The sequence below is a fragment of the Anabrus simplex genome, chromosome 3, assembly GCF_040414725.1.
Source record: "Anabrus simplex isolate iqAnaSimp1 chromosome 3, ASM4041472v1, whole genome shotgun sequence".
NCBI classification, from domain to species: Eukaryota; Metazoa; Arthropoda; class Insecta; order Orthoptera; family Tettigoniidae; genus Anabrus; species Anabrus simplex.
Genome location: NC_090267.1, coordinates 524,647,240 through 524,674,600, shown reverse-complemented (window position 1 = coordinate 524,674,600; position 27,361 = coordinate 524,647,240). Strand labels below are relative to the sequence as shown.

The window sequence follows — 27,361 nt, the reverse complement described above, 5'->3', positions numbered from 1 at the left end:
CGCTTCATGCGGCGCTAACGGGTTCTACTTTCCGGATAGCCCTCGTACATGAAGGTGCAATAGCCTTTGGTTGTCTCACCGTAACCACCATTAACCGAACTCAAGGGAAAGAGGGTCACCTTCCCTATTTTCCTGTCTCTGGGGGCTCAGAAGGCCGGAGTGACAGCATGCCACACCCAGATGGGCGGCACTTGTGAATATAACAGGAGAATATTGGAGGGGAACATTGTCACAAGTTACCACATTACTAAATTGTGAAGCAGTAGATTCCGAGATAGTACCACTGTTACAAGTTTGAGATGGAGCAGACATATCAACTTCAGAAGTGGAGCCAGACGACGCTTTGCTTTCTAGCAGCCTACAATTTTATCGAAAATCCAGGAAAATTTTGATAACAACAGCTCAGATTCCTATCGAATTCAATTTACGAATACTAAGTTCGTAAAGTAATTCCTCCTTCCTGAAATGGAACGGAACAGGGACCAAACGAGACATGTTAACAGGAAATTACGTTAGGAGATGATACCAGGTTATTGCAGGTTAGTTAAGGTTTACTGCTCTCGCATCTCTTTCATCTAGAACCACGTCTCAGCTAGCAGATGTAACCCCCCTCTACAGAAGAGAGCACATAATACACAGGTACATATCAAACAAGTAACGATTTAATAAACCAAAATTAACAAACCTGGACGAAGAACGTCAGCCGATGATATACCAGGAAAACATTTTAATTTTCGACAACACATGGCTACGCAGGATAACCAACATGACAACTGGAGAAAGGATGTATGGGAAGCAGGCTGGGAAACTCTACAGTGGACGAGATCTTACGTGACGTTGTAGGGAAAGAAACGTGAGAGCATTTTCCCCTTTAGTCTAATTTACTCACAATAAAGAATTTTAACAAGATATAAAACACCAGTTAAAAGGGAAAAAAACAAAACAAAAAATTAAATCGAACCACGAGGTTCCTATCGGTGGTTCTTCAGAAAATCAAATACCAACACAACTTTACAATTACTTTTAAGAAGGTGAGCGTAACTTTGATAATGAAATTCACAAGGAAAATTTAACGGGAATGTGACATAATTACAATTATCTTACAAAGCAATTCCAAAGAGGTTTTATAAGACAAGAAAACAACAGAAATTTAAATTTAGCGCAGAGGTCTTTAGGGGTGCAGTCCTCTCCTAATACACATCAGTGAGGGACGCATAACTCAACAAGTATACACTAAATTGACGCGGAATAACTGGAGGCAACCCGAATGGAAAAATTAAAATTTACATTTACACAAAAGGTTAATAAAAGGAATTGACTCTAAAACAAAGGATATGCCTAGCTGACGAACTAAGGCATTACAAAATCAAAACGGTGAAAACCAGGGTGTAAGGTAAACTCCGCACAAATGAATTTACATTTTAATTTAACACTTGAGAAAAGAAAACATGCTTACCCAGGGATGGCTGGAGCCGCTGAGCGGACCACGTTACAAGGTGCGTCCGATCGTTAAAACTTACGAAAACCAAAGACTCTGAACAGAGCCTCGCTCTTGCTGAGGAGCCCAAAGGCCGGTAATTGAGAAATACTCGAACAACCAATCAGGGAAACTACCTATCTTTCGACCCGAAGTTTCACCAATAAAATTTCGCGTTATTTTCGCCAATAGAATTACAGCACCATAGATGGTAATGTGGGAAAGTTATTGTAGAGGTTTCGATTGCGAAACTCAGCGATTTCGTGATCGAAGCCTCCACGTGGCAGCAACAGTGTGATACAAAAAATGGGTTACAGCAAACATATTACTGGAGATCTCCAATATCAATGTCTTTTCTTTTAACACTATATGATTAAGTAAATAATTGTCTCTTCTGTGAGTCCTGAAAATTCTTTAAAAATCACAAAATTTCACCAGAAATAAAACACACAAAATTTTTATATAATTTTAGAACAAAAAATTTAATGGAATTCTTCAAAAACGTCACTTACTTTTGACAAGTCAAGAATTAAATGATTCCACCGACTCTATCAAATCACCACCGGTTACAGAAACGAATGTCTTTCTTTTTCAATGAATTCATAGGGGCCGAGATATCAGAAATTTTAGGGATGAACCTAGCATGCCAAGAAATCTACGGACAGCTCTAAGGTTCATGGCCTGAGAAATTCACGAATGCATTTCACTCTCTTAGGGTTAACAGAGATGCTGGAGCCAGAAACGATATGTCCCAAAAATTTAATCTTTCTAGAGCGCGACGATACCTTCTCAGGATTGACGGTGAATCCATGGCTCTTCAACGTAGTGAGGAATTCACAAAGATGTGCGACATGTTCCTCAAATGTGTCGGAAAATATCACGACGTCGTCCAAATATGCGAATAGGTAAGAGAATTTTAAGTCACCGGGAATGCGGCTCAGCGCTTGGCCATCTACCGAAATGCCCATCGGTACTTTGTTGAATTGATACAAGCCAAAGTGGGTGGCAAAGGCCGTAAATTATCGGCAACTATTGTCGAAAGGAATCTGTAAGTGAGCGGAATTGAAATCAAAAACAGAGTAGAACTGGGCCTTCCCGAAAGATTTTACGGCAGGCTCGATGGTCGGGAGAGGAAAACTATCAAATACAACGTTGCGATTCAAAGATCGATAGTGAATCACAAGACGAGGTTGGCCATCCTTCTTGGGGATAAGAAAGGCGGGGCTACTAAAGGAAGACTTTGATTGGTTAATAACACCTTTTTCCAGCAGTTCATTAATATATTCCCTCATAGCAGCGTGCTTAGTGGGCGGAGGAACTGAAAGGAGGGTGTTTGACGGGAGTACGGTCTTTCAATTCAATGCAATACGAAAACTCTTTCGCACACCATAGTTTGGCAGTGAGTACCTCAAGGAAATATTTCTGAAGATCTTTGAGTATGGAGGCTTGATTGTTGGAAAGATCAGATAGATCGATAAGGGTCCGCTGTTTGATACAAGGCTACACGGTTTATTTCCAGTAGGATTTTCAAAGGGGAAGTTTTCGTTTGGCCTAAAACGAAAAGCAAATGAATGGCTGATGAATTCGATAAATATCCCGGCGGCTAAAATGAAATGAGACCCGAGGATGAGGGGAACGTCAGTTCGGGAACAACGTTAAAATTAAAGTCCCAAGAAAAGTTATGAATTTTGAAATGGATTAGAATATGTTTTATGGGATTCATGCGATGACCATAGGCTGACACGTAGGTTGCGGAGCATTCACTGTCTCGAAGATGTCTCAAAACCATTCCTTCTTGAACCGGGAGGTACGCCTCAACGCCGCGCATTCAAAACTAGTGCCTAAATGAACTCCTCTATTGTCAAAACAGTGAAACTGAAACTACACCAACTTGGAACTTTAATCAGAAGATGTCACCACCGAAATATTATGTAATTTTGTTATTGTGCAGTTTCCTAAACTGAGTGAATTTATCCTTGTTTTGTTTGCCATTCATCAAGAAGTTTGGAGAATCTTCCATAGATGACACTAACAAAAGACTATGATCATGCACCCTGGTGCAAATTGAAAGAACTTATAATTTAAAGAAATTTTGTATTTCTAGGTTTTTCTAACTGATTGATGTTCATTTATTTTTGTGTTGGCAATATTTCCTTTCCCTTTCCGCCAGTTTTGAATCTGGCCAATGAAAAATTCCTGTAATTAATTTTCAACCTATCACAGGCTTCCTGTTCAACTCTGATTGTCACTTTTGAATTTAACCAATAAAATTAAGAGGACGTGTCTTGATTAGTCATGAATGATCTCGAAACTTACATGAAGGTTTATAAACTGCGGCTTTTCATGTTTCTTGGCAATTGATCGTCGTCAATCTGAGTGTGTGTTGTAAGCAGGAGGCGGGCGGCCTCTTTTGTCGGCAGCTAGAACATCTACAAGGTAATGGCCACATAACTTTATTCTTTCTGGCTACCTCCACAGTTTAATCCGAGGGAAAGGTCCGAATCTTTGACCATTTAACCTACCTTTCTAAAATGTAACTTTTCTTTTGGCTAATGTAAAATCTTCGAACATCTTTAACTGTAAATTGAGGATAGAGGGTGATGTACCCTCTCTGTCTCCCCTTCATCTTGGTTTGAGGTGACTACGTTTAATAACTCTTTTTCCTCCTGTAATGTGTTAAAGTAATTTCTATACGAGTCACCTCAGTAGCTCGGGATTAGCCCCTGTTTTTATCGGCCTGGAGCCCTTTAGGTTTTCTAGTGTTCATTATATTGGAGCGCAGTGTGCCTCCATTCACCTTGCGGTTGGGCCAGTTATCTAACCTGGTCTTTTTCCATGAAAGCCCAGTAGATTGTTATTAAATACCCCTGTGTAAATTATTTTCTAATTGTAAGTTGTGGCTTGAGAGGCCCTAATTGTAAGTTGATGTTGCCTTGAGTAGGCTTGAGAAACTGAGAGCCTGTTAGTTCTTTTTCAAGTTTTGTAATTGAAACGAATACCTCTGGAAGGCTTGATATTGTATTTTGGAGAGCAAGTGCTCTTGAATTAGGGAATTTATGCCCTTCATAAATTCGCACTCTTTTGTAAATTTGAGCCGGGAGCTCAAGAATTGTAAAGTGAGGGACTTGAATCTCAGGACCTGTAGAATTCACTCATATTGTATTCTCCTTGACTTATTTCAAAATTGCTAATTGTACCTGTGGTGTTATTTGTTGATTTTTGAAATTCTGAAGAAATATAACCTTTGTTAAAGTTTAAATTATATTTGAGACTGTAGATAGACCCATTCAAGCCCGCACTTTCTTTCACCTCCTTCTGCTCCACGGGTATCTCCCTAACAAGTGGTAGCAGGGCGTGGTTGAATCGGTCTCAATTAAGACTTTTTTGACGGCTAATCATAGTATCCATTTCGAACTCTAAGAATTTTCTCAGTCGCTGGAATTTTTTTCTTCTGAATTTGCAAATTTTGTTTCATCATGTCTGGTCCTCGCGAAGTCCTCCATCCCGGCTACTTGCGCAAGGAGGAATTAATTTATGAATTACTTATTAGGAATGTTCAATCTGGAGGCATGTTTGCGGCAAGTACCACCAAGCTTAAAGAGTCATTAAAATTACCTATTAGTATCCCAACCTTGGGAGAGAAGGAAATTGATGAGGCTCTCTCCACTATCACTGAGCTAGCTATTGTAGTAAGGTTTTTCGAAGTGAGTGATCCATCTCCTAATCAACTTAAGAGGGTACAAGCTAGATTGTTCCATTTTTATAATGGGGTTAGGGACCTCTCTCAAGTTAAAACAAGACCATGCTAAGGAGGCTGGTAACCTTGTTGAACACCTTTCAGAAATGTCAAATAAAGTTATCCAATTGTTGACTGGCTCAGCTACTCCAAAAACCGACCAAGCCCCTGCGATAAACATCGTAAGCGAGGAAGATTCTTCCAAGGGTGTAGAAAGTAGGAAATCTGTAGCAACGCATCTGCCACATTGGAAAATGAGCCTGGTCGTAGTACATCCATTCCACATTTCTTTTTTAAATGCTGTGCCTGAAGCCTCTCAACCCCCTAGGCCGTTAGCTATTATGTCACCTGGGTTTAGTAGTTTGCCTCATCCATTGGCTTTGTTGCTTAGGGGAATTTTAAAGTTTCTGTACAGTCTACTAACGAAGTAATTTCATTCTTAAGGTTTTTAGTTGAATTTCAAGATCACGCTCTACTGTTTTCTCTCTCTCATTCCCAAATTATTCAAATTATTTACCCTTACCCCATAGGTGTCCTCTCGGACAAAATAGTCAAAGCAATAGCTGAACAATCTTCCATAGAAGACTTTCATGCTCACCTTCTGGCGAATTTCATTCCCGCTAGGGCAATGTCCTCTCAAATACAGAAGTACTATTTCCGAGTACAGTGATTGGATGAAAATCTGGCAGACTTCATCAAAGATATTAAGTTTTACACCAGGATATTCGCTCTTCATTTCCCTGAAGATCAAATTGTGCAGACGATTGTTGAAGGCATTTTCCCACCCTATAAGTCACATCTGTGTTTCGCGTCGCGTCCTCAAACTTTTTCAAATTAGAGGCTATAGCGGTCTCAGCCGAAGGATTTATGTATGCCGACACCTTACGAGTCGCTAAGGAGCACCCTCTATCTCGTAGTAGTTTTCGGCCTTCACGTCGCCGAAATTTCACCATCCGCAAATGCTATGCTTGTGGGTCTACGGATCAAGTGCCCCGTTATAAAATCGACTGGGACAAAGAATGGAGCAGGGACATCACAGGGATGTTTCAAGTGTGGCTCCTTTCATCACCTCGCCAAGAATTGCCCTAATGCCAACAGCACCCCCTCCCGCTCATCTTCTGGTGCAACCTTCACGAACTCCAATAATCGAAAGTGACTAGTGTCATCGGCTGAGGTAGCAAGTTCATCTTCCCAAGGCTCAGCCCCTGTTAAACCCATCGAAAGCTCGGAACAGGGTAGAAGTTCCTCTAATCCCGCATTTGAATGCCCAAAAGAATGCTTCAGGGTTGCGGTGGAGACCCCCGCACTTGTACCATTTCTTAAAATTGAATTGAATAATGAACCGGGCACTGCTCTATTAGACTCTGGCAGTGTTTGTTCTCTAATTTCGGGTGAGTGGCGTTACAAATTAAAGCGTGTTTGTAAGTTTTCTGATTATTGTTCATCTTCAGTCCAATTTGTTTCGGCTAATTCCTCTCCATAAGAAATTTTAGGTTTCATCTGTGCCAAAATTCGTATTTGTAAATTCACTGGGAAAGTAAAATTGTTTGTGGCCAAACACTTGTCTTGCCCCATAATATTGGGAGGGATTTCATGTCTTCCACTTGTCTAGTGCTCGACATTCAGAGCAAGTCGTGCACCTTCAAATTTGCTAATAGTTGTGAAATTCCTTTGCTTAAATGTAGTTCTGTGTCATGTTCATCTGTTTCGCCTGCCCAGTATGAGATGTTGTTAGACCTTAGACATCTACCTGAGGAGCAGGCTGATAGTATTTGTAAATTGTGTCAGTCGTTTCCTGATGTATATTCTGATACTCTTGTCGTTACTGACCTTATTGAACACAAGGCTGAGGTTTCGGATTCGATCCCAGTTAGATTTCCAGCTCATAGGCTGTCTCCACCTAAAATGAGGGCTCTAAAAGAGATCATCGACCAAATGCTAAAATATGGTATTATTCGACCCTCAAAGCAGGCGTATTCATCGCCCATTTTCCTGGTGCTGAAACCCCAAGATGGCTTCAGGCCTGTGATTGACTACAAGGCACTAAATCGGAAGGTGATGTTAAAATCTGTGCTTCTTCCCGACCTTCACTCTTGTTTTTCATGGTTTCGGAAAGCTAAGTTCTTCACCATCTTAGACCTTAATCAGGCGTACAACCAGATTCCTCTAGCTGAAGAATCGAAATACCTAACAGCCTTTGCCACGAATTGGAACTTGTATCAGTACAACCGCGTGCCTTTCCGGCTCCCCACGGGGGCAGCTGTTGTTACTAGACTGCTAGATAGGGACCTCTCCGACATAAAATTTGAATACTTGTATCATTATCTTGATGATATCGTCATATTTTCGGAGACATTCTGAGATAAAAAGTTATCTAAGGTAGCTTTTGCTAAACCTTCCACGTCATTCCTAGGGCATATTGTGTCGCCCGATGTTTCTATCGATCATCCCAGAACACAGACCATCCGTGTTTTCAAACCCCCTAAGGACACCAAAGGTATAGCCAGGTTCATAGGTATGGTGAATTTCTTCAGGAAATTTATTCCTAGCTTCGCTAACACAGCGGCGCACTTGGACTTACTCCGTAGGAAACGTGTCAAATTTGAGTGGGCAACGGCTCAACAAGCCGCTTTTGAAGACCTGAAGTTAGCTCTTTACAACGCCCCTGCCCTTGACATGCCTGTTTTTTCGAAGAAATTCATCGTTCAAACCGACGCCCCGTCATCGGCGTGGCTGCCTTTCTTCTTCAGGATACTGAACTCGGAAGGCGACCCATCGCCTATGCGTCTAGGATATTATCGGCTCAAGAGGCCAAATATTCCATCTATGAACTTGAGGGTTAGGCAGTTTTATTTTCATTAGAGTAGTTCCGCCTCTATCTGGAACATGTCAAGTTCGACATGGAAACTGGGTGTTGGCTAGGCCGCGGCGTACTGGCCCTATAGCCCGTTGGATCATCAGGATTTCTGCCTTCCAGTTTGATGTTAGGCATATCAGAGGATCCGAAAATGTTGTGCGGATGGACTAAGCCGCATGTTTGCTCATGATGTGGAGACCTCTGAACAGGAAGATAGTTCTTCTCTTCCCACGCCCATACCTTCGGGTGTTAATGCCATTCTAACTGATGCCTCCATGTTGTTTAGGGACATTGAAAAATATCAACGTGAAGATCCTGTGCTGGCCCCTATTATGGAAACCCTTTCTTCTGGGGAACGTGTAGTCCCTTATGTGTTGGGAACGGAGTTTTATCTTGCCCATCGAGGGATGATCAAAAGATGAAAGTAGTGGTTCCAGCTGTTCTTGTGCCCATGATGTTCACTATGACCCGTTACGTAGACAAACACACAACCACTATGATAACGGCATTAAAATAAAGGAAAACAAACTAGCTGGTACACAAATGAGCTAGTTCATAGGGAAAAGCAGAAAGGATAATCAGACACCCCCAAAACATCACCAAAATCAACAAGAAGAGAAACTTACCTGAAATGATGGAAAGGTGTCTCAGTAAAACGGTGGATAAATAATATCAGCACCTGGTATCAAAATACTAACCTTTTAAATGAAAACATGTCTTCCCTCTAAGGAAAATATAATACGATTTATTTCAAAAGGAAATTAAATTTTAAATTAGTAACAGGGAAAACGTCCACGCAGGAAAATTAAAAGAGGAACAGACATAAATTAAGTTTAGTTAGGATACCAAATTAAAAGTTAACATGACAGATCGTGGTCGACCAAAGTAAACAAGAGGAAAATGAACTAGTCATAAGTTAAGCTAATATCTAGGAGGCCTCAACATACCAGAGGAATAGAGTAAATAAAAAAGGAACGGTTACCGGCAGTCCACAGCGACTGCTTCACACAGGGGGAAATAAAAACAGATATTTGTCTACGTAACGGGTCATAGGGCACAAGAACTGCTGGGACCAATATTTTCATCTTTTGATCCTCTGCGAACCATGTGACGTTGGCGCGGTGGGGAGGCTTGCGTGTCCCAATGATGCAGATAGCCGAGCCGCAGGTCAACCATATCGGATGGGTATCTGTTGAGAGACCAGACTAACGAATGGTTCATCGAAAGGGCGGTAGCAGCCTTTCGGTAGTTGGAAGGGCGGCAGTCTGGATGATTGACTGATACAGCCTTGTAATAATACTCAACATGGCTTAGCTGTGTTGATACTGCTACACGGCTGAAAGCAACGGGAAACTACAGCCGTAACTACCTCCCGAGAACATGCAGCTCTCTCTCTATGAATGATGTACTGATGATTGCTTCCACTCGGGTAAAATATTCCGGAGGTAAACTAGTCCCCCATTCGCATCTCCGGGTGGGGACTACACGAGAGGGGGCGATCATCAGGAAGATGGATACTGACATTCTGCGTTTAATGTTAGAAGTTTGAATCGTTGTGGTAGGTTAGAGAATTTGAAAAGGGAGATGGATAGGCTAAAGTTAGATGTAGTTGGTATAAGTGAAGTACGTTGGCAGGAAGAACAAGATTTTTGGTCAGGCGACTACCGAATTATCAACACAAAATCAAACACGGGAAATGCAGGAGTTGGTTTAATAATGAATGAAAAAATAGGGCAGCGGGTAAGCTACTACGACCAGCATACTGAAATAATTATTGTCGTCAAGATAGACACTAAACCAATGCCCACCACAATAGTGCAGGTCTATATGCCTACTAGTTCAGCGGATGATGAAGAAATCGAAAGAATATATGAGGAGATAGAAGATTTAATACAATATGTAAAAGGTGACGAGAATCTAATTGTGATGGGAGACTGGAATGCAGTGGTAGGCCAAGGAAGAGAAGGTAGTACAGTAGGAGAATTTGGATTGGGACAAAGGAACAAAAGAGGAAGTCGGCTGGTTGAATTCTGCACTGATCATAATTTAGTCCTTGCCAATACATGGTTCAAACACCACAAACGACGGCTGTATACGTGGACGAGACCTGGAGACACTGGAAGGAATCAAATAGACTTCATTAAGATTAGGCAGAGATTCAGAAACCAGGTGTTGGACTGCAAAACTTTCCCAGGAGCAGACGTGGACTCTGACCACAACTTGTTGGTCATGAAATGCCATCTGAAGCTGCAGAAATTGAAGAAAGGAAAGAATGCAAAAAGGTAGGATCTAGACAGGTTGAAAGAAAAGAGTGTGAGGGATTGTTTCAAGGAACATGTTACAAAAGGACTAAATGAAAAGGTTGAAGGAAACACTATAGAGGAAGAGTGGAGAGTCATGAAAGATGAAGTCAGTAGGGCTGCTGAAGAAATGTTAGGAAGGAAGAAAAGATCGACTAAGAATCAGTGGATAACTCAGGAGATACTATACCTGATTGATGAACGACGAAAATACAAGAATGCTAGAAATGAAGAGGGCAGAAAAGAATACAATCGATCAAAGAATCAAGTGGACAGAAAGTGCAAGGTAGCTAAAGGAAGAATGGCTGAAGGAGAAGTGCAAGGATGTCGAAGGCTGTATGGTCCTGGGAAAAGTTGATGCTGCATACAGGAAAATCAAGGAAACCTTTGGAGAAAGGAAATCTAGGTGTATGAATATTAACCCTCTTGGAGCCAAGAGCCGATCTGATCGGCCGCTCCCCATCAGCTGGAAGAGGCCAGAGCTCCGCCTCCACTCTACTACTGTAAAGTGCCAGGCCGTTTTCAGTGGAAATACATGTATTTTAAAATTCGCGTATATCTACCGGTGTGTAGCAAATACCGGCATGAAATTTTCTACATATCGACTACGTACAATAAGAAACTGGTCTGGAGTGGTATAAAGAGTCAAAGACGTTTTATTGTTGATTTATAGTTGTAGGAAGAGAGAAATATTTTCGCACTTTCTCTCTCAATATCTACTTTGAAAAAATAATTTACGATACAAAAGAATATACATAACTATGTATAATGTATTTCTAAATACAATTCTATAGAATAACTAATTTGAACGAGAAAAATAAAAACGTAAAACATAGAAAATCAAACGTGTCACTAATAAAAACAAGACAATTTTACTCACCGATAAAATTCGCGTGTATGTACCGATGTTTGGCAAATACTGACAACAAATTTTCTACGTGCGGACAACACAGTATTAAAATAATTCAGAATTATTAAATAAGTAAAAAATAGTAGTTGATATTATAGTTTTTTGTTTTCAGAAGAAATAGTTTCTCGTTTTCGGTTGTAGTATCTATTAGAAAAATAATTTTAAAATACAATAGAATTTACGAAATTAAGAAATGTATGGCACTAAAGCCGTGATTTGCTTTGACCTACTAGGCGACCGCTGCTCAGTTCGGTACCTGCAGTTTACGAGGTGAAACATGGTCAGTGAGACGGATCCTCTCAGTAATTATTCTTGGTCCTCCAGACCGGGGTCGCCCTCTCACCCTCAGATATCTCCTCAATTGCAATCACTTAGGGTCACCTAGATTGAGTGAACCTCGAACCAACCCTCAGGACCAGGCGAAAATTCTTGAACTGGGCGGGAATCGAACCCATGACCTCCGAGTGAGAGGTAGGCACGCTACACTTGGCCCGCGGAGACCGGCATTTAGGTAATGATAGAGGACTATATGTGACTATAAGGTTTAGCAGAGAGTAAGTGAAAAGTAATCTGAAGTGTGATACGGGCGGAGAATCGGACGGTAGGGCATGTTTAGGTCCAAGAACTTCCTTGAAGGAGACAGGAGGTTGAGGAATGTTGTCGGGTTCAGTGGGACAAATTTCCACAAAATGTTCTCCAGAGACATCATCATCATATTCGTTATCACTAGTTTCACCTATCACCATATTCAGAGTAGCTTTAGTGCTGTTTGACACAATTAAACATGGGAAAAGTTAAGTTATAAAGACCTAATACGAATGGAAAAGTGAAAGCCAGATTCTTGAAAGCAGCCCTCGGAATTTCAAAGTACACCAAGTCAAGACTAGCGTACGAACTCGCGAGAGAAACATTTCTAATAGAGGACATGAGATGGAAATTCAATCTGCCCTGTACAGACAACTGGAAGAAACTGCGGTTAGAGAGGGAGAAGAAAAAGAAGGAAGTATGGCCAGAGTTCTACTCTTCAGAGGCCATGATGAACAGAGCATGGACAGGCATAAACCAGGAGCTGAGACATTTTGTAAATTCCATGGCAGTCCATGGCTACCATCACAAAATCTGTAGGTCGAAGACATACCACGACGCGGACTCGATGTGCATATGTGAACTCTGTGGTAAACATTGTGACCGATATCACGTACTGTCGTGTAAAAATCGTGTGAGATCAATCATAGACCTCTGTATTGATTAATGTATCCTAATACTGCACAACTTGTGCGCAATAAAGTTTATATATTAATACTACTGATTCCATCACAGGACAGTACAAGAACACAATACACCAGTGCGATGACCCATAAACCAAGCAGTACCAGCAAAACATGACCTCAGTACTGTTGATTCCATCACACGACAATGAGACTGTATTAGAACCGAATCGCACTCCTGGGAAAGGAACGACCTCCTAAGTCTCAGTAAATACCAATGCCTCGCAAGACACCGAAGACACACACAAATTACATCCCCCATATTTACAATATTTACAAATATGGATGGACAGATATGACAAGGCTACCAAATTTACAACCTTTACTTAGCTCACAGGGCTCCCATAATCAAGCGAACGGAGTAAATAAATTTAGAAGATACAAACACTGAGGAAATTAAATTAAGAAAGAATAATTAAAGGTAATTATTTAAATTTTAGTAAACCGTAACACCTGCAAGGTTTCACTACAAATTTTAACGACGAATTTAGAATAAATGAAACACAAATCTTGATGTCCTGCGAAGCAACAACAGACTTAGCAGTAATTAACAGCTCAGAATAATGATACCGAAATGAACATTTTAAGAAAACCTTCCTAGTACATACATCACCAAAATAATGAACACTATTCTCCATTTAGCCATCTAATACAAGGAAAAAGATTACTAATGAATCTCATATCAGACGAACGCCAGATTTCAAATATGTAGTGAGCACAAGTGCAGATCCATAATCCGTCAAATTTTGCCATAACAGCCTCAGCATTACCTGGTCTATAGATATGGTGAACCAGTTTCACGCTATGAGATTCTCCAAGTCCTCACAGAACCCTCCCTAGCTAGTATAGGAATACACGGGTAAATAAATTAAGCGACAGGGAAAGAGACAATTACACGATAGAAAAGCCCTACAAACGAAGTAGGAACATTTTCAAACAAGAAACGAATCTCCATAATCTATTATCTGATTTAAAACTTGAGTAACTGACCGGGAACCACCCCAAGTAGTCCTATTCCCACTTGGAAACGAACTCAGGTACAGTAGAAGACCGAATCACCACACAATACATGACCAGAACTTTAGATATATACACTGAGCCAAAACATGACGTAACAGATAATTTTAAAACAATCACTCATGAAGAATGATGCCAAAGAAAACACAACAGGTGTCCATAAATAAAATTTGAAAATAATTTGCCGAAACACCAAATTTATAAAAAAGCAAAATAAACAGTCGAAAAAGATCGACGAAGAATTACGAACATTAACCTCAAAATTGTTGCTGAAAATTTACCAAGACAAATGTTTTCTTTAAAATATCCAATGATGCTTAAAAATTATTAACCCGAACTCGATGATTAGCACGACGATTTATGTCAACTGGAAGAAGACTAGGACACGAGCTACTTAGACTCGAAGCAGGTCAGTAATCAGATACGTACACCAGCTATTCGGAAGATGTGCGAAGTCACACTGAATTACAGCCTAAAGCAACACAGATGTTACGACCAAAACACACAGACCGAGAAAACTTTAAATGATCAAACACATATTAAAATTTATTAGAGAAGACTTACAGAATTCGAACAGGGCACACGTGGTTAGCAGAAGGCTTGCCACAACGGAAACTTAATGAAAATTGGCAATAAAACTGAGGAGAAAAAGGGAATTACAGACAGTGACTTACCATTTCCTCTAACCGTTAATTACAGGGTGAAACACAGCAACATTAGACTCCACATCTCAGAAGGAATAACACATTTAACTGTCTAATCCGGAAATAATAGGTAGCTCCCTCGGGATGTAAAATTCGAACTCGAGCAAGCATCATAAAAAACACAAATCGGCATTAGGAATGCACACATAACATTTACAACCTATAGAAGAAACATGTCATCAATTAAATAATACTTTTCTCATACTTACAGCAACGTGACAAATGGCTTGGAATGTAGTAAGAACATATTACCAGATTAGAAGGATTTAAATAGAATTTGTAAATAGAATAATCGCCGTGGGACTCTCTTTCTTCAACAACCCACGCTCTGCTAACAATGTAGCACTGTAGCGCGTAAATAATAATAATAATAATAATAATAATAATAATAATAATAATAATAATAAATCACGACGATAATAATAACAATAATCCCAAAGAATGAGTAGACAAACAAAGTACAAACGACAACACAGTAAGTTACAACTCACACAAAACACAACCTCATAAAACGCATAACTAGCGATTCCAAATTACGACATAATTTAGTTACATTATTTTCACGAATTTAGTCCATAACCGATACAATAAAATTTTGTTACCAGACGTTTACAGTTTTTGATTAACGAACCTACGTTTCCAAGGGTGTGCGTTATAATGTAGCTCAAATTTACGATAAAATCACTCACTTCTAATCCATGGCCGTACGAGGTCACTTGAATTACTTATAATTTCCAGTACTTACTTGGAGTAGGGTGTCCAATATTAAGACTTACAACACATTCAGAATTTGCCATGCCAGTAAACGGATAACACACACACCGAGTTTTCTTCTTACACTAATGAAATAATTAGGTTGGAGCACATTGAGAAGCATTCAAAAGAGTAAAGGGCATAACTCTAACACCCTCGCACTCATCCACCAGAGTCTCTACGCCAAGATGTGTTCTTACGAGCTCGACTTAACACAGCATGTTGAACGGCGGCACTCAACACACTCCCTTCGCTCACACAGAGCAGGCGGAAGAAGGAAGCTCCCAGCATTCAAAGTCCCCACTGCGCATGCGCGCAGCAATAGAACGATAATCCAGCGAATCAGAAGGATTCAGCAAAGACGTAATAATGGGAGATACAGTTTTTAAATTAAATGTGCGTGGTAAGTTCCACAATTAGACGACCGTTCCAAACAATGGGCGATACACAAGTAGACATGCCAAATAAATAAAGATTCGTGGATGTTTTCATGTCACAACTTAAATCAAACAAACAAATAACCAATGAGACCCCATATTAAAAACCAATCAGTATACATCTCATTACATCAGCAAGGTTCTGGATGTTTCGACTGCGACACGTGGCAGTATAAGCTGGCCCTTCAAGCGTTAAAACATGCGATTGCACAATACGACATACAGAATTCCTTCACAATTTGAAAGTTAATAGACTTCTTAAAATAAACGGCGAATTGTTTACATGTCGGATAAGATAATCTTAAAACACACAGTGATGAGACCCCACCGGTCACATTTAGTTTATACCCAACAAATCTTTACTTTACCGCATACTCTTCCGTTTTTCACTAAAATTTGTATGACTGCCAACTTATTATGCTTGCTTCTTAGCTGACTTCTGTGCTCGATTCAATTTCCTCGTATGTTCCTTCAATTTCTCCTTACTTCCACAGCCTTTTCTAACTCTATTTCTCTCCAATCTGCACCTCCTTTACTTCTCGCTTATAATATAGTGGATCTTTACCATTCCTTGCCACCTTTAAAGGTTCAAACCTGTTTTCACATTCCTCAACAATCTGTTTGCATTTTTATTTACCGTTTTCTACCGATCATGTTTACTTTTAAAAAACTCCCTCGTGCCTGTTTCATCAGCCAAGTCTAATAGACCTAATTTTAATATTTTCCTTTATTTCACATTTATTTTTACCAGCTGATGTACCCATGTTTCGCTACGGGATTCTCAGAAAGACAGTCTTTGTGGTTTCCCTAACTCAACTCAAATTAGGCCGTTACAGAAACGTCAGTAGGAATGTAGCGATTAAAAGCAAAGTTATCATATACACCTAAAATACTCGATCAAATGAAAAACCGCACATTTTCTCACTTTTAAAAGACAGTACTACGGTGCCGTTCTAACAGCCCAAAGTACAGTGCTTGAATGACCAGGCCGCAGACAGCCCTGAACGCACCTCTGCCATTATTCCGTTAAGTATGCGCGCTGCTCATTCCAATCATTGTCTCAGAGAAGCGATTGAATAGTTGGCATGCTGTGATGAACCAGTTAGTTTGTACCAGTAGCATCAGGAAATTTATGAACCAAGGAATGGCATGCTAAAGAAGAAAGTTAACTAACTCCCCAGCTACCTTCCGCCAATATTCAGACAGGCTGTTATACTCGGTCGACTGGTCGAGTTGGCAGTGTGAGCTTGCATCTGGGAGGTAGCGAGTACAAACCCCACTGTCGGCACCCCTTAGATGGTTTTCCGTGATCTCCCATTTTCACAGCAGGCAAATGCTGGGGCTGTACCGTAATTAAGTCCAGGTCCGCTTCCTTCCCACTCCTAGCCCTTTCTTATCCCATCGTCACCATAAAACCTATCTGTGTCGGTGCGACGTAAAGCAAATTAAGAAAAAAATACTCTGTATACAGCAGTAATCGTATCTATCGGAGATGAGGGGCAACGGAGACACAAAGCGTATCCCAACAAACAACGTTATTGCTTCTGTATTGTAGGCCTTCACATTTAGTTTTCTTTCGACTACGTGATATTAGGACGTCTTAAAAATATTTATAGCGTAGACTGTAGTTCCTAATTCCCCGACTTCTTCTTCTTTCTTCGGTGTTGGCCATCTAAGTAACCCTGTGTTCTTCATCCTTTCACTTTGCTGTTTCCGCTTTTCCTTCTCCTTGAAACCATTGACATTTTGTATCAATTTTCTGAAAGTTGCTCTGTCTTGTATTATATACCGATTTTCGTTAAATTCTGTTTACTCAGTTTCTCGTGACACGGCGCTGGTATGGACTTAGCAACAAAAATCCAAATTCATGAATATCTCTGTTATCGTGGCCGGTACGGTGAAAGTGTATAAGGCATAAATGATCGAAAACTTAATGCTTTATAACTTTAGTTATGTAGTATTTATCGATAGGACCACTGATAACACAAATATTTGAGACTGAAATGTTACGCCTTCCCCTAAACTACCATTTTTCTCAGCGTGAATAAGATTATTTTTGGCCTAGAATGTAGCGGCCTATTCTCGGACTTGATGATGAATTTAGCTGCCCAGTCCAAATCTGTCCCTTTGAGTCCATCACTTTACGTGAGTTTAATGTCTAACTGGTTCATAGGCAGCACCATTCAGATTTACAATACCTTCATAATTGTTATGTTTTGCAGCTTTCTTTCTATCGTAGAATGTTTCGGCTTTCGGTTTCTGTCCTCTTCAGTTGTAGTGTTCTGCTGGATGTCTTTGTACACCTTACTCAACTCTGTAGGGTGGTACAGGTTCTTATTTCTAATATTGTTGTAAATACTTGGCCTACTTCTGTAAGATGCAATGCGCTTTTTAACTGCATCCAACACTTTGGGAACTTTCTCATTATGTAAATGGGGATAACTCCCATGCTGCACCTCGAGTCCTTCCTGATGTTTGCAATGTCTGAACTCTGCGTGATACCGTACTATGAAAGGCAATACGCAGACTAATAATTATCTCAATCATCTGAGACACGCACTTTATAAGCATTGTCTACACCTACGCTGTTTTATTGTCATTATAGACATCAATCCATATAAGCAGGCATTCTGCTCATCATAACTTCACATCTCATTAAATGCTTTAAGAATTTCTGATCTCTGTCCAGCAGACACGTTTTCAAAACATCGTAATCTCTTACACATACAGTCTGCCCAGCCTCATGAGAAGATAAATGCATTTTCTTCATGACCTCAAACATCCTTCCATGGCTTTTTCTGTTCTTAGACCGAGCTCGATAGCTGCAGTCTCTTAATTGCGGCCAGTATCCAATATACGGGACATAGTGGCTTCGAACCCCACTGTCGGCAGCCCTGAGGATGGTTTTCCATGGTTTCCCATTTTCACACGAGGCTAATGCTGGGGCTGTACATTAATTAAGGCCACGGCCGCCTTCTCCCCACTTCTAGATAATTACTGTCCCATCGTCGCCTTAAGACGTGTCTGTGTCGGTCCAACGTAAAATAATTTGCAATATAAATATTCTTAGATGACTTCTCTGCTGTATAAACATTCCAAATGCCATCTACTTCACCTTGTACACATTCCATATTATGCTTTGCAAATAAACAACACAGAAACACCACTGCAATTTCACTCAATAACTTATGAACCACACACCAATAAGACTGATAAAAGTGAAAGCAGGCTTGCCAACAGAGTGTGGAACGCAATCAACGGTTGCTGCAGAACTCCGTCGACCGTATTGACTAAAATAAACGGTAGGGAACATTCATCATTCTTTCCTACTTCACAAGTGACATTTTTCCCTTCATGAGTAATTTTACGATCGTTACTACACAATGCATTCTTGCTATGAAACTCCGTATGTCTCAGGCTATGCAGTGACACTTTTACTTCCTTCTCGACAAAAAAGTGACATCCATCATTTTCGCCGTTGGCTCTTCTTCTCGTTATGAATGGCTGATGATGACCACGACACGCCAAAACATGGACCGTACAATATATGACTGCAGTGTTTAGTCGACAAAACATTACAGAATGGATCATAACTTAAATTCGTAATAACTGAAATCAAGAGCAAATTATTCAACAATATCCTCTTCTACAAATTCTCAAGTGCTTGAAACTGAAAATGCCAAGCTGTGATTGTAAAGGGCAGTCGATCCTGGAGCCACTAGCTCACTCGGACATTCTACAATAATAAATAAATAAATAAATAAATAAATAAATAAATAAATAAATAAATAAATAAATAAATAAATAAATAAATAAATAAATAAATAAATAAATACATAAATAAATAAATAAATAAATAAATAAATAAATAAATAAATAAATAAATAGTTGAAGTGAACAAGTACCATCACGAGGTACTGGAGAAATAACAACCACTCAGATGGTAATACGGCGTTTGAGACAGTTAAGTTAGTAAAGCTAGACTCCTCATATTTTAGTGTGTGGCACAATAAACTTCATTGTGTTCTAGGTCTGTCACTGGAGCTATTTCTGGATCAAGCCAACTACCTCCGCGCAGGACTCAGTCCTCAAGCAGGGGCCAGAGTGGTGGTACACGAGACGAACCAGGAGCCACTACCTGTGGAGAACGGTATCAGTGTGTCTCCACACACAGCTACCAGTGTGGCACTACTGCAGGTATGTTACAATCACACACTAATACTAGCACACAGTGGTGGTGGTGGTGGTACACGAGACAAACCAGGAGCCACTACCTGTGGAGAACGGTATCAGTGTGTCTCCACACACAGCTACCAGCGTACTGCAGGTATGTTACAATCACACACTAATACTAGCACACAGTGGTGGTGGTGGTGGTACACGAGACGAACCAGGAGCCACTACCTGTGGAGAACGGTATCAGTGTGTCTCCACACACAGCTACCAGCGTACTGCAGGTATGTTACAATCACACACTAATACTAGCACACAGTGGTGGTGGTGGTGGTACACGAGACGAACCAGGAGCCACTACCTGTGGAGAACGGTATCAGTGTGTCTCCACACACAGCTACCAGCGTACTGCAGTTACGTTACAGTCACACACTAATACTACCACACAGTGGTGGTGGTACACAAGACGAACCAGCAGTCACTACTTGTGGAGAGCGGTATCAGTGTGTCTCCACACACAGCTACCAGCGTACTGCAGGTATGTTACAATCACACACTAATACTACCACACTGTGGTGGTGGTGGTACGCAAGACGAACCAGCAGTCCTTACCTGTGGAGAGCGGTATCAGTGTGTCTCCACACACAGCTACCAGCGTACTGCAGGTACGTTACAATCACACACTAATACTACCATACAGTGGTGGTGGTGGTGGTACACAAGACGAACCAGCAGTCACTACTTGTGGAGAGCGGTATCAGTGTGTCTCCACACACAGCTACCAGCGTACTGCAGTTACGTTACAGTCACACACTAATACTAGCACACAGTGGTGGTGGTGGTGGTACACGAGACGAACCAGGAGCCACTACCTGTGGAGAGCGGTATCAGTGTGTCTCCACACACAGCTACCAGCGTACTGCAGGTATGTTACAATCACACACTAATACTACCACACTGTGGTGGTGGTGGTACGCAAGACGAACCAGCAGTCCTTACCTGTGGAGAGCGGTATCAGTGTGTCTCCACACACAGCTACCAGCGTACTGCAGGTACGTTACAATCACACACTAATACTACCATACAGTGGTGGTGGTGGTGGTACACAAGACGAACCAGCAGTCACTACTTGTGGAGAGCGGTATCAGTGTGTCTCCACACACAGCTACCAGCGTACTGCAGTTACGTTACAGTCACACACTAATACTAGCACACAGTGGTGGTGGTGGTGGTACACGAGACGAACCAGGAGCCACTACCTGTGGAGAGCGGTATCAGTGTGTCTCCACACACAGCTACCAGCGTACTGCAGGTATGTTACAATCACACACTAATACTACCACACTGTGGTGGTGGTGGTACGCAAGACGAACCAGCAGTCCTTACCTGTGGAGAGCGGTATCAGTGTGTCTCCACACACAGCTACCAGCGTACTGCAGGTACGTTACAATCACACACTAATACTACCACACTGTGGTGGTGGTGGTACGCAAGACGAACCAGCAGTCCTTACCTGTGGAGAGCGGTATCAGTGTGTCTCCACACACAGCTACCAGCGTACTGCAGGTACGTTACAATCACACACTAATACTACCACACTGTGGTGGTGGTGGTACGCAAGACGAACCAGCAGTCCTTACCTGTGGAGAGCGGTATCAGTGTGTCTCCACACACAGCTACCAGCGTACTGCAGGTACGTTACAATCACACACTAATACTACCACACTGTGGTGGTGGTGGTACGCAAGACGAACCAGCAGTCCTTACCTGTGGAGAGCGGTATCAGTGTGTCTCCACACACAGCTACCAGCGTACTGCAGGTATGTTACAATCACACACTAATACTACCACACTGTGGTGGTGGTGGTACGCAAGACGAACCAGCAGTCCTTACCTGTGGAGAGCGGTATCAGTGTGTCTCCACACACAGCTACCAGCGTACTGCAGGTACGTTACAATCACACACTAATACTACCACACTGTGGTGGTGGTGGTACGCAAGACGAACCAGCAGTCCTTACCTGTGGAGAGCGGTATCAGTGTGTCTCCACACACAGCTACCAGCGTGGCACTACTGCAGGTATGTTACAATCACACACTAATACTACCACGCAGTGGTGGTGGTGGTGGTACACAAGACGAACCAGGAGCCACTACCTGTGGAGAACGGTATCAGTGTGTCTCCACACACAGCTACCAGTGTGGCACTACTGCAGGTATGTTACAGTCACACACTAATACTACCACACAGTGGTGGTGGTGGTGGTACACGAGACGAACCAGCAGTCACTACCTGTGGAGAACGGTATCAGTGTGTCTCCACACACAGCTACCAGCGTGGCACTACTGCAGGTATGTTACAATCACACACTAATACTACCACACAGTGGTGGTGGTGGTGGTACACAAGACGAACCAGGAGCCACTACCTGTGGAGAGCGGTATCAGTGTGTCTCCACACACAGCTACCAGTGTGGCACTACTGCAGGTATGTTACAATCACACACTAATACTAGCACACAGTGGTGGTGGTGGTGGTACACGAGACGAACCAGGAGCCACTACCTGTGGAGAACGGTATCAGTGTGTCTCCACACACAGCTACCAGTGTGGCACTACTGCAGGTATGTTACAGTCACACACTAATACTACCACACAGTGGTGGTGGTGGTGGTACACGAGACGAACCAGCAGTCACTACCTGTGGAGAACGGTATCAGTGTGTCTCCACACACAGCTACCAGCGTGGCACTACTGCAGGTATGTTACAATCACACACTAATACTAGCACACAGTGGTGGTGGTGGTGGTACACAAGACGAACCAGGAGCCACTACCTGTGGAGAGCGGTATCAGTGTGTCTCCACACACAGCTACCAGTGTGGCACTACTGCAGGTATGTTACAATCACACACTAATACTAGCACACAGTGGTGGTGGTGGTGGTACACGAGACGAACCAGGAGCCACTACCTGTGGAGAGCGGTATCAGTGTGTCTCCACACACAGCTACCAGCGTGGCACTACTGCAGGTATGTTACAATCACACACTAATACTACCACACAGTGGTGGTGGTGGTGGTACACGAGACGAACCAGCAGTCACTACCTGTGGAGAACGGTATCAGTGTGTCTCCACACACAGCTACCAGCGTACGGCAGGTATGTTACAATCACACACTAATACTACCATACAGTGGTGGTGGTGGTACACAAGACGAACCAGCAGTCACTACCTGTGGAGAGCGGTATCAGTGTGTCTCCACACACAGCTACCAGCGTACTGCAGGTACGTTACAGTCACACACTAATACTACCACACAGTGGTGGTGGTACACAAGACGAACCAGCAGTCACTACTTGTGGAGAGCGGTATCAGTGTGTCTCCACACACAGCTACCAACGTACGGCAGGTACATTACAATCACACACTAATACTACCACACAGTGGTGGTGGTACACAAGACGAACCAGCAGTCACTACTTGTGGAGAACGGTATCAGTGTGTCTCCACACACAGCTACCAGCGTACTGCAGGTATGTTACAATCACACACTAATACTACTACACAGTGGTGGTGGTACACAAGACGAACCAGCAGTCCTTACCTGTGGAGAGCGGTATCAGTGTGTCTCCACACACAGCTACCAGCGTACTGCAGGTATGTTACAGTCACACACTAATACTACTACACAGTGGTGGTGGTACACAAGATGAACCAGCAGTCACTACCTGTGGAGAGTGGTATCAGTGTGTCTCCACACACAGCTACCAACGTACGGCAGGTACATTACAATCACACACTAATACTACCACACAGTGGTGGTGGTACACAAGACGAACCAGCAGTCACTACTTGTGGAGAACGGTATCAGTGTGTCTCCACACACAGCTACCAGCGTACTGCAGGTATGTTACAATCACACACTAATACTACTACACAGTGGTGGTGGTACACAAGATGAACCAGCAGTCCTTACCTGTGGAGAGCGGTATCAGTGTGTCTCCACACACAGCTACCAGCGTACTGCAGGTATGTTACAATCACACACTAATACTACCACACAGTGGTGGTGGTGGTACACAAGATGAACCAGCAGTCCTTACCTGTGGAGAGCGGTATCAGTGTGTCTCCACACACAGCTACCAGCGTACTGCAGGTATGTTACAGTCACACACTAATACTACCACACAGTGGTGGTGGTGGTACACAAGACGAACCAGCAGTCCTTACCTGTGGAGAGCGGTATCAGTGTGTCTCCACACACAGCTACCAGCGTACTGCAGGTACCGTATGTTACAATCACACACTAATACTACCACACAGTGGTGGTGGTGGTGGTACACAAGACGAACCAGCAGTCACTACTTGTGGAGAGCGGTATCAGTGTGTCTCCACACACAGCTACCAACGTACTGCAGTTACATTACAATCACACACTAATACTACTACACAGTGGTGGTGGTGGTGGTACACGAGACGAACCAGCAGTCACTACTTGTGGAGAGCGGTATCAGTGTGTCTCCACACACAGCTACCAGTGTGGCACTACTGCAGGTATGTTACAATCACACACTAATACTACCACACAGTGGTGGTGGTGGTGGTGGTACACAAGACGAACCAGCAGTCACTACTTGTGGAGAGCGGTATCAGTGTGTCTCCACACACAGCTACCAACGTACTGCAGTTACATTACAATCACACACTAATACTACTACACAGTGGTGGTGGTGGTGGTACACGAGACGAACCAGCAGTCACTACTTGTGGAGAGCGGTATCAGTGTGTCTCCACACACAGCTACCAGTGTGGCACTACTGCAGGTATGTTACAATCACACACTAATACTACCACACAGTGGTGGTGGTGGTGGTACACAAGACGAACCAGCAGTCACTACTTGTGGAGAGCGGTATCAGTGTGTCTCCACACACAGCTACCAACGTACTGCAGTTACGTTACAGTCACACACTAATACTACCATACAGTGGTGGTGGTGGTGGTACACAAGACGAACCAGCAGTCACTACTTGTGGAGAGCGGTATCAGTGTGTCTCCACACACAGCTACCAACGTACTGCAGTTACGTTACAGTCACACACTAATACTACCATACAGTGGTGGTGGTACACAAGACGAACCAGCAGTCACTACCTGTGGAGAGCGGTATCAGTGTGTCTCCACACACAGCTACCAACGTACTGCAGTTACGTTACAGTCACACACTAATACTACCATACAGTGGTGGTGGTACACAAGACGAACCAGCAGTCACTACTTGTGGAGAGCGGTATCAGTGTGTCTCCACACACAGCTACCAACGTACTGCAGTTACGTTACAGTCACACACTAATACTACCATACAGTGGTGGTGGTGGTGGTACACAAGACGAACCAGCAGTCACTACTTGTGGAGAGCGGTATCAGTGTGTCTCCACACACAGCTACCAACGTACTGCAATTACGTTACAGTCACACACTAATACTACCATACAGTGGTGGTGGTACACAAGACGAACCAGCAGTCACTACTTGTGGAGAGCGGTATCAGTGTGTCTCCACACACAGCTACCAGCGTACGGCAGGTACGTTACAATCAGTGGAGGCTCGTAAATTAATCGTCCTACGTGCTACAAAAAACGCTAAATACATTGTTTTCCTTCTGCATATTGCCATGATGAGCAACTCATAAGTTACTTCAAACTTACTTTACCAGCTTTTCTAACAATTTATAACACAGAACAAACAAAAACTACATTAATTTGGAAGTAGATGAATACTTCGACAATTGTCTACGAGATGAATACTTCCTTTGAGAAAGATTGTTTTTACTCACCTAATGGCGAAATACGAAGTCCATACGGCGATCTTTATTGGTGCAAATCTTGTCAATCACCTTTTTGTTGAAGTTCTTTATTTCCGAGGTGAGCTTCTTCTCGATTGATAGCATCGCTAATGCATTCCACCGTTCCTGACACAGAGTATTTCGAAGGAACCTTTTATTCCCTTTAAGACTCGAAAAACAACTTTCCGGTTCTGAAGTGGTCATTGAAGTCTTAATAAAAATCCTGAGCAATTCTGTTATTTGGGCGAAAGTATCTTGCAGTTTGTTCTTCGGGATCAGTTGAAGCAAAGGAACTGCACCGTCAATTTCTCTGAAATCAGTTCTTTCATACAGAACGCTGAGCTCTGTCTGGGAGTCTCTATACATCACATTCCTTTTGCAGGGAACTGTTTTCAATATTCGCTAAAATTCATCGAATCTAAAAAATTTGCAACCTCTAAATAAGAAACAGACTCAAATATACGTCTAACTCCTCACTGAGGAAACATCCTTAGCATCAGCCGTCCTGTAGGATTCCGTTCTGTGGTTTTTGCTTTGTGGCATTTCTGAAGAAACTCCATTTGCTATTTTATAGACAGAATCCCTGACTGAAGCAACATTCTTCTTAAAAATGCCAACAGCATTTCCTATTTTGATTGCATTTGTCGATCTTGCTTGTAGCTGGGAGTACAAAATATCCAGATGAAAGAAGGACACTCGTCCTCCAAATTGTGTCTGAGTCCACGTGTTTCTTGAACTGTCCTTACAGATTTCCACTTTTCCAGGTCCACAAAGCTTCATGCACGACATTGACGGTTCTAGAATTTAAGTTCCACCTTGTTGATGAACATGCTACCACTTTTTTCCAAAGCTGCCAGACGTTGAGGAGATCTGGAAAAGAATGCAGGAAATGCAGATAGGCTGCAGAAAAATACGCGCCCAGCTTGATTTTTAGAGGCCGCGTGTTCCAGTACGAGGTTTATCTGGTCGGCGTAGCAGTGAATGTAATTGGCTAGGGGATAGTGAGCTTTGATTTTCCTTTGAACTCCACCTCTTTCACCACTCATCACAGCCATTCCTGTTTTATGCTCTGAGCAGAGAAAACGCCAGAGAGCCCAGTCACCGAGTGTGCACCCTGTCAGCCGCTAGGTCGCCCCGCAACCCTGCCGCTTGGAGCGCTTCACCGGACTGCCTGCCAGCTACATCAAGTGTCGCCCGGCAACGGCCGCCATCTTGAAATTTCCAGCGCCGTCCGACTTCTTGGATACTGTCTGGGAGCTGACTTTCTGCGGTCTCCCATATTCACTTCAGCTGCTCGACAGTCCACTCGTCCAGCCCAGCCCAGCCGACCGCCTGCTAGCCCTTAGGGTTCTACGAAAGAGCAGTTTTGTCAATCCAAAAGAGCAATTTGTCTTGCGCTCGGTGAGTGCCTGCTCGCGACTTGTCCCGGCGCGACCCGGTTACAACTACACCTCGCGCGACTGGTACCCCCCGAGTGCACCCAGCCCTGGTCCTCTTCGGAGTTTGACCACTAGTGCTAGCTCCTGTCTCTCTCCTACCCCTACCTCTACACCTCGCTCTATCTCTCTTCTAAATTTCTCATTCCTTCTCCAATATGGATAACTCCGGTGGACCGAGCAGCTGGGGCCCATATTCGGACTTCAACCTTCCGCTAAATATCATTTTTCAAAATTCTATCCCTAGCCCGGAAGACACATACCTAGTCGTCTGCCCACCTACGGATACCTCACCAGATGCTCTAAAGCGTCATTGCAAACGTATTGCCTCCACTCTGCTTACCTCCACCCATTTCATTCTCCGCATAGATGAAGAAGAATTTTCTCACATGACTTTTATCTTCCCCTCTTAACAAAAGGCCGCGAACACCATCCAAGATCACC

The 27,361-nt window shown here is 42.7% G+C and overlaps 1 protein-coding gene across 1 annotated transcript in view; it reads left to right on the top strand.

Moving 5' to 3' along the window:
* The window catches only part of LOC136866886 (amiloride-sensitive sodium channel subunit alpha-like), a 547,990-nt gene that overhangs the window by 125,455 nt on the left and 395,174 nt on the right, over nt 1-27,361 (top strand). The window contains exon 3 of the mRNA XM_067143979.2: nt 19,490-19,656. Within this exon, the coding sequence (XP_067000080.2) occupies nt 19,490-19,656 (167 nt within the window). The remainder of the gene's footprint in view (nt 1-19,489; nt 19,657-27,361) is intronic.